Genomic DNA, 12,368 nt, shown 5'->3' on the forward strand with positions numbered 1-12,368 from the left:
TCTAAAACCCTCATTTTCTATGAAGGTTCTGAAGCCCCTCATATGGTCACCCGATAGTTGTATGATTGCATGTTGCTGTGGAACGGGGTTTCTGAAGAGCAACCCATTTGGGGTGGATGATTCTTTGTGGTGGGGCTGTCCCATGCACTGCAGGATGTTTAGTAGCAACCCTGGTCTCTATCTGCTAGAGCAGTACTGTGCTGCACCCCTGGTAATAACAGTACAAAATGTCTCCAAACATTGTCAAATGTCTCCGGAGGTGGGTGGCGGGAGAGAGGGAGGTGGGCAAAGTAACTTCTAGCTGAGAACGCCTGCTCTAGAAATAAACCCTTCACAATAGCACAGCATTTTACAACAATACTAATGACATACATGACTGTATCTTAAGGAAAGCTTCCATTGTCCCATTTTACTCATGCCTAATAACCTATGATCTAATTCTAGAGAAAACACTCCACAGGACACTTCCAGATAGCCACGTTGTGCTATTTCTTTTTGTTTTTTTTTCCCCAAGTGCTTTCACATCCCCTATGTGGTTGAGAACTTCCCAATGAAAGAGCGCACAGCTGAAGAGCAGGAAGAATTGAAGAGAGTCTTGCAGCAAAAGAAGACTGAAGCAGAGTGTCTTAAAGTACAGTTTTAAATATGTGTGTGTGTGTTCATTTTAAGTGATGCGCTGTATTCCAAGGGTTGCTTTCATACAGATTTGAGTTGAGATACAACTTAAGATAAGTTTACATATTGTATAAATTAACATTTGTATGTCTTATTAGTCTGTAGAAGATATTCTAATGAATAGAGGAGACTATTTCTGTAACATAGATCAAGGAGCCTGTATCCTACACCACAATGGCTAGCTCTCAAAAATGAGGATATACTTTTTAAAATGAAATTGGATTTTTTTTTCTCATCCTGTCCAGAGATTATCTTTATCCACACAAAATCTTTTCATTCTCCCTTCTCACTAGGGTTTGTGTCTTATGATAATTGACCAAGGGGCCTGGCATTGTTGCACAGCTGGTTAAGTTATCTATCTCTATCTCTCCCTCCCTTTCATCCTTCCTCTCTCCCTCTCTCTGTTTCTCTCCTTCCAAATACATAAATAAATCTTTTTAAAGGCAGGTGATTGACCATGGATGAAGCAGAATCTGTTTGATAGAGTATGGTTTTCCTAAAGCAATCTCAGCTTTTTTACCAACAATCCCTACAAAAACACTAAAAAACACTGCTCCTTTGTTTGGTTTTGTTTTGGCCAGAACTTTGCATCCACTCTTTTTCTGAAACAATATGAAAATATGCTTGATTCTTCTTAAGTGACACCCACAATTCCTTTGTAAAATATGAGAGGATAAAATATTTAATGCTTAAGTAACAAGAAAGACTCAAAATATTTACAATTAGATGTCATTTGGACACAAAAATTAAATTCTCATGTTATACACAATCAAGGGTAATTTTTATTCTATTCATTTACCTACGATTTAGCAATTTCCAAAGTTTTGATCTCTTCTGCAGCAGTTTTGGGATATATCCACCACTTAGCTGTTGGCAAGACAATTAAATCTGTTGAAATGATTGTTAAAATAATTAAGTTGTCACAAAATACCCCTTTAGAGAGCTCTTACTATTACATAGCTTCCATGTCATCTTTTTCTTTATTTAGCTACGAAAGGAAATTGTAGAGGTTCAGTCTGCAGCTGCATTGGTTAAAAAGCATCATGAAGAGGATGATGATGAAGAAGAAGAAGAAGAAAATAAGCCAGTAAAAGATACCAACTTGCCCAATTATCTGCTTGGTAGTTTAAGTACTGATTTTGGGGCAGATATCTCTTTGTTATCAAGCCAGTTGGAACTTCATTCCAGAGAAGAGAAAGTCAACCAAATTATATTACTGAAAGTGAGTGAATTTTCTCTCTATCCTCCCAAATCTCTCAAACTCCCCATCAGGGGTCTTGCAAGGGCTCACACTGAAACCTAAGGCTAACCAATGATGTCTTTAAAGCACATAGAGGGCCGGCGCCGCGGCTCAATAGGCTAATCCTCCGCCTAGCGGCGCCGGCACACCGGGTTCTAGTCCCGGTCGGGGCGCCGGATTCTGTCCCGGTTGCCCCTCTTCCAGGCCAGCCCTCTGCTGTGGCCAGGGAGTGCAGTGGAGGATGGCCCAGGTGCTTGGGCCCTGCACCCCATGGGAGACCAGGAAAAGCACCTGGCTCCTGGCTCCTGCCATCGGATCAGCGCGGTGCGCCGGCCGCAGCGCGCCGGCCGCGGCGGCCATTGGAGGGTGAACCAACGGCAAAGGAAGACCTTTCTCTCTGTCTCTCTCTCTCTCACTGTCCACTCTGCCTGTCAAAAAAAAAAATAAATAAATAAATAAATAAATAAATAAAGCACATAGAGAAACATACAGAGATCTATATCACCTCTTTTAGCCAGGATTTGTGTATAAGAGTTACATCTATTCAGTTGGACTGGATCCTATACCAAGTTTCCTAAAGAACATCTACACTCAATAACACTAAAAACCAGTCTTCAGCTTAGATCTTTAGTAAGTTCAACAATAAAAGAAACTGTTGAACTCTGGCTTCTTGGTATCCCAGATGTCAGTTAGGATCTCCTTGTAGGATCATGATGTGTTTCCTTATCTATCTGATTAAACTAGATAAACAGAATTTCCTAGGATTTCTGTAAATCTTGGGGTTCATGGATAAAATGTGAGATCTCTCTCTGGCTCTAAGTTCCTACTTTCCTTATTCCCCACCAAACATGTCCAAACCATCTATATATGCAGAAGACTCTAATGAAGCAGTTTTGAAAATGCAGTTGCTGAAACCACACCAGTGCAGAGGGTTTGAAATTTAATGTTCATTCTCCTGTTCCTGACAGTTCTTCAGCCGTGTCTGTGATTTGAGTTCTGGCCTCCTACCACGTTATTAAACTCTTTCTACCCTTTTGTGTTTTCCTCCAATCCTTGAAATTCATCTCTCTTTTTCTCTACCTCCACCCCAGCTTCTATGGACTAGTGATTTCAAAGGACTCACCTTCTTGCTACTGTATTAAGGCATTTTCCTACAAAGGAAGTGATTCCACCCAAAAGAAATGCTGGTGCTAGTTGTTAAGTTCATTTTTCACCCTATTCTAATGGTTTCTTTTTCAGTAAGATAGATATATAGACTGAACTCTGACAGTAACATAAGATAACAACTTTGAGTTGATCCATTAGCAGGAGTGGGGGAAATTCAGTTGGACCTACTGCCGCCTTAGGTATTGGCCAATTCAGCTGGCTAGCTTGGGTTCCCTTGCTACCTGGGGGAAGAATACTGTATATTATGGCGATTTTCTGGGAGAGTCTTCTACACACACTCTACAGACAATATCTTCCATATTTATCCCAAACAACTTTCCAAAGAAAAGGTATTTCCAACCTTAAATCCTGTTATTTTGCTTTTTAAATATCTTAGGATGGTTTTAAAAAAAAAAAAAAAGAATATACACAAAAGTAGAAAGAGTGGCCTAATGAGCCACCAAGTACCCATCACTGTGTCAGCATTTATCATATTGAATTGCAACTCAGGCTTCAGGAAGCAGGTTATGGTGTGTATTTACACTTAATCCTACCCAGTGTTGGATACCACTCTCATTGAACCAAGAAATGACTCAATAGAAATACTGTTCCAGAAATATTAGTTTTCTGTTCTTAAGAGATCATTTCTGATATGATTTTGGAGAGAAAGCATAACTGTGGTTATCATGTTGTTTGTAAAGACATATGTGATGTGTTTTCAGTAACATATTGATATTTCAGGACATCATTCACAAGGTAAAAACTGTTTTCAATCAAGAATTTGATGCTGCATATAAACAAAAGGAATCTGAAGTTGCTCGTGTGAAGGAAAGAAATATTAGAATTAAAGAAATTATTAGAGATCTGGACTTGGATGAAACCGTCTGGGAACCAGAATTTGATGACTGTGAGAAGCCAGAGAGAACCTTTGTCGTGGCAAGTGACGAGGTACGCTGGCTGTGTCACTTCTCGCTTCCTTCTCCACTTCCTGTTTATTCATCTTCCTGTTTTATACTCCTGGAAGTGACTGTATTAGGTAGCACTGTCAGTTACAGGTAATGAAAACAGGTGACGTAGGCCAGCGCTGTGGCTCACTTGGCTAATCCTCCGCCTGCAGCACTGGTACCCTGGGTTCTAGTCCCAGTTGGGGTGCCGGATTCTGTCCCAGTTGCTCCTTTTCCAGTTCAGCTCTCTGCTGTGGCCCGGGAGTGCAGTGGAGGATGGCCCAAGTGCTTAGGCTCCTGCACCCACATGGGAGACCAGGAGGAAGCACCCGACTCCTGGCTTCAGATCGACGCAGCGCACCAGCCGTAGCAGCTATCTGGGGGGTGAACCAACGGAAGGAAGACCTTTCTCTCTGTCTCTCTCACTGTCTAACTCTGCCTGGCAAAAAAAAAGGGGGGGGGGGGGAGGGAGAGAAAGAGAGAGAGAAAAAGAAAGAGAGAGAGAGAGAGAGAGGGAGGAAGGAAGGAAGGAAGGAAGGAAGGAAGGAAGGAAGGAAGGAAGGAAGGAAGGAAGGAAGGAAGGAAGGAAGGAAAACAGGTGACATAGCCACAGCAATAATAGGGATTTCTTTTATTAAATCCATGCAATCCAGGGAGATTTGGGCACCAGCCCTAGGAAGAAGCAAGAACCAAAGATTGGAGCCTCATGGGGAGTCTGGAATGCCTCTTTCTAAATCTCTTAGCTCAGCTCCTTCTGTTCTTCAGCTTTCTCCGGAATTTGCTTTTTAAAAAGATTTACTAATTTAGTTTTAAAGAGCTACAGAGAGAGAGGAAGAGACAGAAAGAGAGATCTTTCCTCATCTGGTTCAGTCCTCAGCAACCAGGGCTGCAATAAGCCACGAGCTTCTTCTAAGTGCCCCACATGGGTGGCAGGGTCCCAAATACTTGAGCCATCTTCCTCTGCTTTTCCCCAGGTCATTAGCAGGCAGCTGGAAGTGCCTGCCTAATGAGCCGCCAAGTACCCATCACCATGTCAGCATTTATCATATTGAATTGCAACTCAGGCTTCAGGAAGCAGGTTCTGGTGTAGTATTTACACTTAATCCTACCCAGTGTAGGCAGATTGGAAGTGGAGCAGCTAGAGCACAAACTGGCACCCATATGAGATGCCAGCATTACAGGCAGCGGCTTTACCAACTACGCCAAAACACTGACCCCTCCTCCAGCAATTGCTTTGCCCCAATTCTGAGTTTGCCTGGGAAGGGGCTCCTGGGCTCACCTGAGGTCCTGGACCCAGGGGGTTGGGATCTCACTGTAGGAATGAAGTTCCAGTAACTAAGTCATTCGGGCAGTATACAGCCCATAGAAAGGGGGCCCATTGAAGCCCCTTCTTCAAATGTTCAAATGTGTTAGAATATAGGCTGTTAAAAATAAATGTTTAGGCCGGCGCCACGGCTCAATAGGCTAATCCTCCGTCTGCGGCGCCAGCACACCAGGTTCTAGTACTGGTTGGGGTGCCGGATTCTGTCCCAGTTGCCCCTCTTGAGGCCAGCTCTCTGCTATGGCCCAAGTCCTTGGGCCCTGCACCCGCATAGGAGACCAGGATAAGCACCTGGCTCCTGGCTTCGGATCAGCACGATGTGCCAGCCACAGCGTGCCGGCTAAAGCACACCAGCCGCGGCGGCTATTGAAGGGTGAACCAATGGCAAAAGGAATACCTTTCTCTTTGTCTCACTCTCTCTCTCACTGTCCACTCTGCCTGTCAAAAAAAATAAAAAATAAATGTTTAAAGAAAGCTTTTAAATGACAATATTTCATTTTATTTTTAATTTATTTGAAAAGCACAGAGACATACAGAGAGACTGACAGAGAGAGCATCCATCTGCTAATTTTCTCTCCCAAATTCCCTGCAACAGGCAGACCTGAACCAGGCTGAAGCCAGGAGCCTGGAACTCAATCCTGGTCTCCCACATGTGTGGCAGGGGCCAAAGTTCTTAAGTCATCACCTGCTACCTCCCAGAGTATACATTAGCAGGAGACTGGAATCAGAAGTGGAGCCAGAGGGGGTGGGCGCCGTGGCTCACTTGGTTAATCCTCCACCTGCAGCGCCGGCATCCCATATGGGCTCCGGGTTCTAGTCCCAGTTGCTCTGCTTCCAGTCCAGCTCTCTGCTGTGGCCTGGGAGTGCAGTGGAGGATGGCCCAAGTGCTTGGGCCCTGCACCCGCATGGGAGACCTGGAGGAAGCACCTGGCTCCTGGCTTTGGATAGGCACAGCGCAGGCTGTGGTGACCATTTGGAGAGGGAACCAACGGAAGGAATACCTTTCTCTCTGTCTCTCTCACTGTCTATAACTCTACTTGTCAAATTAATAAAAAAAAAAAAGAAGAAGAAGAAGTGGAGCCAGGACTCAAACCCAAGGTGCTCCAGGATAGGATGCAAGCATATCACATGGCATCCTAACCACTGTGCCAAATGCCTACCCTGGCTTGTGGGCTTTATTTTAAATGGAGGGAGAAGCTACAGCAGGGGTTAGTGGCATCATAGGCCTGGCCTGTAACAAGATCACTCCCCTGAGTGTGCAATGCATTAGCTTGAGCACAAGAAGCATGGTGGGATTAATTACGCACATGCCCTGATTGCCCCAAGCAGGGTTCCCTAGGGAGTGGCAGCTGAGACCCTTGGTGTCACCTTACTCCTGGTCTAGCCCGCACAGCTAGCATATGGCTCAAGTCAAATGACTTGTTTAAACAAGCACAGTAGCATGTGGAGAGGAGAGGATGCACTCTGAAGCATGATAGTTTAGATCCAAATCTCGATTCTGTGACTTACTAGCTTTGCAACTATGATCAAGCTACTAAACCTCTCTGTGCCTCACTTTCCTCATCTGTGAAGTGGAGGTAATATTAGCACCTATGTTGTAAGGTCTTGTAATGATAAATTTATTCCAGTTTATCTAGGGCATTTAAAAGGATGCCTGGCAGCTAACAGGGACTGTAAAAATATTTTCCATTACTTTTTTAAAGATTTGTTTGTTTATTTATTTGAAAAGTGGAGTTACAGAGGCAGAGAAAGGGAGAGAGATAGGTCTTCTATCCACTGGTTCACTCCCCCAAATGGCCACAACAGTCTCAGCTGGGCCAATCTGAAGCCAGGAGCCTGGATGTTCTTCCAGGTCTCCCATGTGGATGCAGGGGCCTAAGGACTTAGGCCATCTTCTACTGTTTTCCCAGGCCATAGCAGACAGCTGGATCAGAAGTGAAGCATCTGGAACTCGAACCGGCACCAATATGGGTTGCTGGCACTGCAGGCAGTGGCTTTACCTGTTAAGCCATAGCGCCAGCTCCTTTCTATTACTTTTTTTTTTTTTTTTTTTTTTTGACAGGCAGAGTGGACAGTGGGAGAGAGAGACAGAGAGAAAGGTCTTCCTTTGCCGTTGGGTCACCCTCCAATGGCTGCCACGGCTGGCGCGCTGTGGCCAGCGCACCGTGCTGATCCGATGGCAGGAGCCAGGTGCTTCTCCTGGTCTCCCATGGGGTGCAGGGCCCAAGCACTTGGGCCATCCTCCACTGCACTCCCTGGCCACAGCAGAGAGCTGGCCTGGAAGAGGGGCAACCGGGACAAGAATCCGGCACCCCGACCAGGACTAGAACCCAGTGTGCCGGCGCCACAGGTGGAGGATTAGCCTAGTAAGCTGCGGCGCCGGCCCGGCCTCTATTACTTCTAAACATCGTTGTTGTCTTTTGCCCTGAATGCTGTTGTGCATATTTGGGGGAGTAAAAGAATGATTCTCTCTCTTTCTCTCTCGTTCTCTCTCTCTCTCTCTTTCTCTCTCTCTCTCTCTCTCTTTCTCTGTCTCTCCCTTTCAACTGAATAAAATTAAATTTTAAAAAGCTCACAAGCCTCTCCTGCCTGCCAACCCCACCCTGTCCAGCTGTTCAATTCCTGGAATACCCCACACTCTTTTCCTCTTTGGACCCCATCCTTGATGATTTGACGTAGGTGACACTTCTCTGAACTCTCCTCTCCCCTGCTGGTCTCAGCCAGGTCCCTGTTAGAATCTCTTCCATGAAAGACACAATCAGAGATGATAGAGAAGCCAAGATCTATTTTTCCAACCCTCTCAGTTTAGACCTCATCTTCATTCCTCAGTAGGAAATAGTTTGCAGAATTTGAGCATTCCTTTTCATCCTTTGAATACTGCATAACTTTCCCCAAGTATGGAAGGAAAATTTGGTTTGAATTTTGGAGCAATAACTTCAGGGAATGACATTTTCTCTTTCAGATTAAAGCGCACAAGCATATTAAACCATGGCAAAAAGCCAAAGCAGAACTGACCGCGACCCGAGAAATGGAGCGCTGGCTTCAGACCCGGGTATGCAGTTTGCCTCACACACTGTCTAGGACTCCTTTCCTTTTGGGATACAGGGACACGTCAAGGCACTCGTCAGGGTCAGAGGTCACTCAAGCCTCAGTTGGCCTTTTCCTCCTCTTCCCCCATCCTAGAAGTGGTCCTCCTGACACTGGGTGGGGGGCTTCCCCGAGGCCCCCGCTGTGAGCTCTCTGCCTCAGCTGTCTTCTCCAGTCCTGGCTCTTTTGCAGAGCACCGACACAAGACGCCGAGCCCTAATGGACATGATGGGAGGCGTTCTGGAAGTCAAGAAGGAAGACATTTTGAAAATGGTGAGATGTCTGGCCAGCTTTTTGAAAAGTAGAATGGGGTTGAAAGAGCTACTTAAATTCTCCCATCTTTGTCCTGGATGAACCTGAGTTTTAGGAAGTCTACAATTCTTCTTAGTACTTTATAAACATGCCATATTAGGCAACTAATAAGAAACTTGAGATCACAGACCTGCCTTCCATTCTCACAAAAAGCAAACAAACGAACAAAAACAAGCATCACGGTGGTCTTGGTCCCAACAGAAGGCAGTGATACTGCTTTGTCTGTGATTCTGCACATACACCAGGAAATGTAGGTGATCCTGGCGCTCAGGTGTGGCTCTAACCATACGGACATCAACACCTATCACTGAGTCTTGTCCCCTGTGAGTCTGAGTATATCCCTAAATTCCACCTCACTTAAATCATAGGAAAATAGCTATAACATTTTTGGTTAAAGTGTCAGGTCCTTGTCCTTGCCAATGTGAAGGTTAAAGGTTTTTGTTTTTTCCTTTTTAACTAACGATAACTGAGGTTTTACTATACTGCTGTATTTAGGTCTGAACTCCAGTATGTGCTTCCCTTTATATCTTCAGGCAATTCCTCAGCCTGCTTTCATGGCAAAGCCTGATGCTGTGTGGACTGAAGAGGAAAGGAAACAATTCAAAGATTATGAGAAAAAAGTCAAGGAGTTAAATGAAGAAAGAGATAAGTATAGAAAGGTCAGAAGAACAAGCCACCAATATGACTTACATCTCCAGGCTTTGTTTCATTATCTTTTTAAAAGTTCCATATTTTCTCAGTGTCTTTAACAGCTTAATAACAGTGTTTCTGCTTCAATTCTCAACAGAATGTGGAGAAGTAGGTGGGGATCCATCTATAGGGAACAACGTGAAACAAAAAGGACATAGCACTGTGGTTTTTTTAAAAGTTCTAATTGGTTTCAACATTTCCCACATTGTTACAGTTCATTTGGTTCTTCATTCTATTTCAGTATTTAGTGAACCCCTATTATAGCACGATCAAGTCATTGCAAGGGAAGGCCGGTACTGTCTGCCTCTATTGCCGAATCCTCTTACTCGATTTCGGTCTCAAGGGAAGAATTTGCCGCACATACTTGGCAGCCCTAACTGGAGGATTTTGCAGTGCGGCTCTGATTTTTTTTTTCTCCTTCCATCATATAGAAATAGTCCGTATTAAAATTGCTGCCAACTGTAGTAGAAATGTAAAGGATGGTGGTATGCAGTCAACAAAATACCGTGTATTCTATGAGGAATACATACCATCCTTCGAGGCAGGACAGCTTGTCGCTTTGTAGTGGCTATGTCTCACAAACAGCTTATTTGTGCCTATTGTTAATTTATCTGTGCTTTTATTCACTGCTATTCTCCAAGATCATATCCATTTTAACCTGAGTTAGTAAGTACCTCCCTAGAAGGCAGTAATCCTGGAAGAAGCAAAGATTTCAAGCAAAGGAGTTAGGAAGTAGATGCCTAAGGAGTAAGGAAAGGATAGGGACCATTCAAGTGCACGTACTCCATGGTTTTGCAGTGTAGTATATTCCCGTGCCTCCACCAATTATAGCAGGGAACTGTTAAAGTGAAATCCTCTACTCCTTCCCCTACACTTGGGAAGCCCAGCTTTGCTTAACTCTGGTATTCTGCCTTCTCTGTACCAGTGCCCCTGCATTGGGTAAAGAGAATAAAAAAGAAAAGAAAAGAAAGAAAACTGGTTTCACTAAATTAGTGACCTCAGTCTCAGCTGGGCCCTCGGTGCTGCTCAGAGAAGCACCTCCCCTTCCCATTCCTCCCCACCCAGTGCTCTCACACTGGAATGTGAGGGCACAGACCCGTGGGGGATCTCATTTAAAATGCAGAATGGGATTCCGTCACTGTCATGCTCCTTGTTCTGGAGAGATGAAGAGACCCCAAGATCATGCCTGCTAACAAGCACTCAGGTGGAACAGCTCCTGCTGGGCAACAGTATCCCCAAGGACCATTTCACACCTGCTCCTCTGTCCTTGGACTGTGAACACCTGAGACCCATGCACACCCACATTGATTTCTATTTCATTGAGAGAAGAGAAGTAACTAGAGGAGATTTTCCTTCCTCTTGAACTGCCGATCTACTGCTCACCAACAATAATCCCTGTGGCATCTCCCTGCCTTTCCATTTGTTATGGATGGAATGGCCTTGCGTTCATCCAAGCCTGGTCCGTCAGTGCTGTCCCATCTCACCGGCTCAGTGTCATTACCCATCAGCTTACCTCTCTTTTTCGTTCATCAGTTTTTGCCTCTCTACTGGCGTCTTCCCATGAACATAGACATATGTTAGAATCATATATCTCTTACATGATGTACACAATTTAAGCACTTCTCATCTTAGCAAAAAATATTCCTTTGAACAGGATACTGGAGTCTTCCTGAACTTGGGATTTTACTTTTCTTTTTTTTTTTTTTTTTTTTTTTTTTTGACAGGCAGAGTGGACAGTGAGAGAGAGAGACAGAGAGAAAGGTCTTCCTTTTGCCGTTGGTTCACCCTCCAATGGCCGCCGCGGCTGGCACACTGCGGCCAGCGCACCGCACTGATCTGATGGCAGGAGCCAGGAGCCAGGTGCTTTTCCTGGTCTCCCATGGGGTGCAGGGTCCAAGCACCTGGGCCATCCTCCACTGCACTCCCGGGCCACAGCAGAGAGCTGGCCTGGAAGAGGGGCAGCCGGGACAGAATCCGGCGCCCCAACCGGGACTAGAACTCGGTGTGCCGGCGCCGCTAGGCGGAGGACTAGCCTAGTGAGCCGCGGCGCCGGCCAGGATTTTACTTTTCAAAATAAAAGAAAAAGAAAAAAAAAACAGCCAACCGCCTAAGTATCCACTTTTCCCTTGATCTACTACTCAATGTCTCTGTTCCTCTTTCCAGCACAATTCAAGAAAATCCAATTTCATTTTCTTCAATTTCTCTTCTCAATGAAAAAAATTATAACAGAAAATGTCAAACATTTGTAAAAGTAGAGGTAATAGAATGATACTTCATCCAGCCTCAACAAATTTCTACTCATAGCCAATCTTGTTTCTTTTTATATTTCTACTTGCTTCGTATTTCTACTCCCTAACACTGAGTGATTTTTCTACCAATATTTATCTTAGATTTATTCAAATGTACAGAAATGGACTTTACCATGCCTATGAGAGAGTGATAGAGATTATTTTAAGCAAATTGACCCTGAAATATGCTTTTTCTATTTGTTTGATTGTAATATTTCCTTCTTGGTTAATTATTGCCTTTGGATGGCATGTCTCCTTGCATTATAAGACTCCATACCTTTTGCTAACCCTCCTTCTCCATCATTTCTCTGGAGTCAGTCTCTTTCTTAAACCAGTATGGAAAAAACTGGGTTTTTAAAATAAACTTAATATCATCATAGTAACAATTGGTTCAAGGAAGAGCCATCAAGTGTTCAAGCCAGTGTATAAAAGAGTGGTGGTTGGGGTGGAGGGGTGGGGGACAAGATATTTATGTGGTCTGAAGTCTTTTCCCATGGATTAATTACAAATGGAAAAATGGTAACTTTACAATGGAGAAACTGGCAGACACCACTTAGCCAAGTGATCCCTAATAACATCATCGATGATGAAACAAACCAACACCATGTGATCATTCTTTCTCCAGCCTAGCTCTATGTCTGGGTGGAATTAAAAATAAAACCATG

General features: G+C 44.3%; 1 protein-coding gene across 9 annotated transcripts in view; it reads left to right on the forward strand.

Moving 5' to 3' along the window:
- The window catches only part of CFAP43 (cilia and flagella associated protein 43), a 128,501-nt gene that overhangs the window by 91,444 nt on the left and 24,689 nt on the right, over positions 1-12,368 (forward strand). For 8 of the 9 annotated variants that reach the window (XM_089314343.1, XM_089314347.1, XM_070057270.2 and 5 more), the window contains 6 exons: positions 515-631; positions 1,664-1,897; positions 3,803-4,009; positions 8,289-8,378; positions 8,606-8,686; positions 9,259-9,384. In XM_089314343.1, coding sequence (XP_089170469.1) covers positions 515-631; positions 1,664-1,897; positions 3,803-4,009; positions 8,289-8,378; positions 8,606-8,686; positions 9,259-9,384 — 855 coding nt within the window. Of the gene's footprint in view, positions 1-514; positions 648-1,663; positions 1,898-3,802; positions 4,010-8,288; positions 8,379-8,605; positions 8,687-9,258; positions 9,385-12,368 lie in introns of those variants that run through there. The other variant, XM_089314348.1, reaches the window with a different exon arrangement.

Source organism: Oryctolagus cuniculus, chromosome 15 (genome assembly GCF_051225735.1).
Source record: "Oryctolagus cuniculus isolate XC-2025 breed Fujian yellow rabbit chromosome 15, ASM5122573v1, whole genome shotgun sequence".
Classification (NCBI taxonomy): Eukaryota; Metazoa; Chordata; class Mammalia; order Lagomorpha; family Leporidae; genus Oryctolagus; species Oryctolagus cuniculus.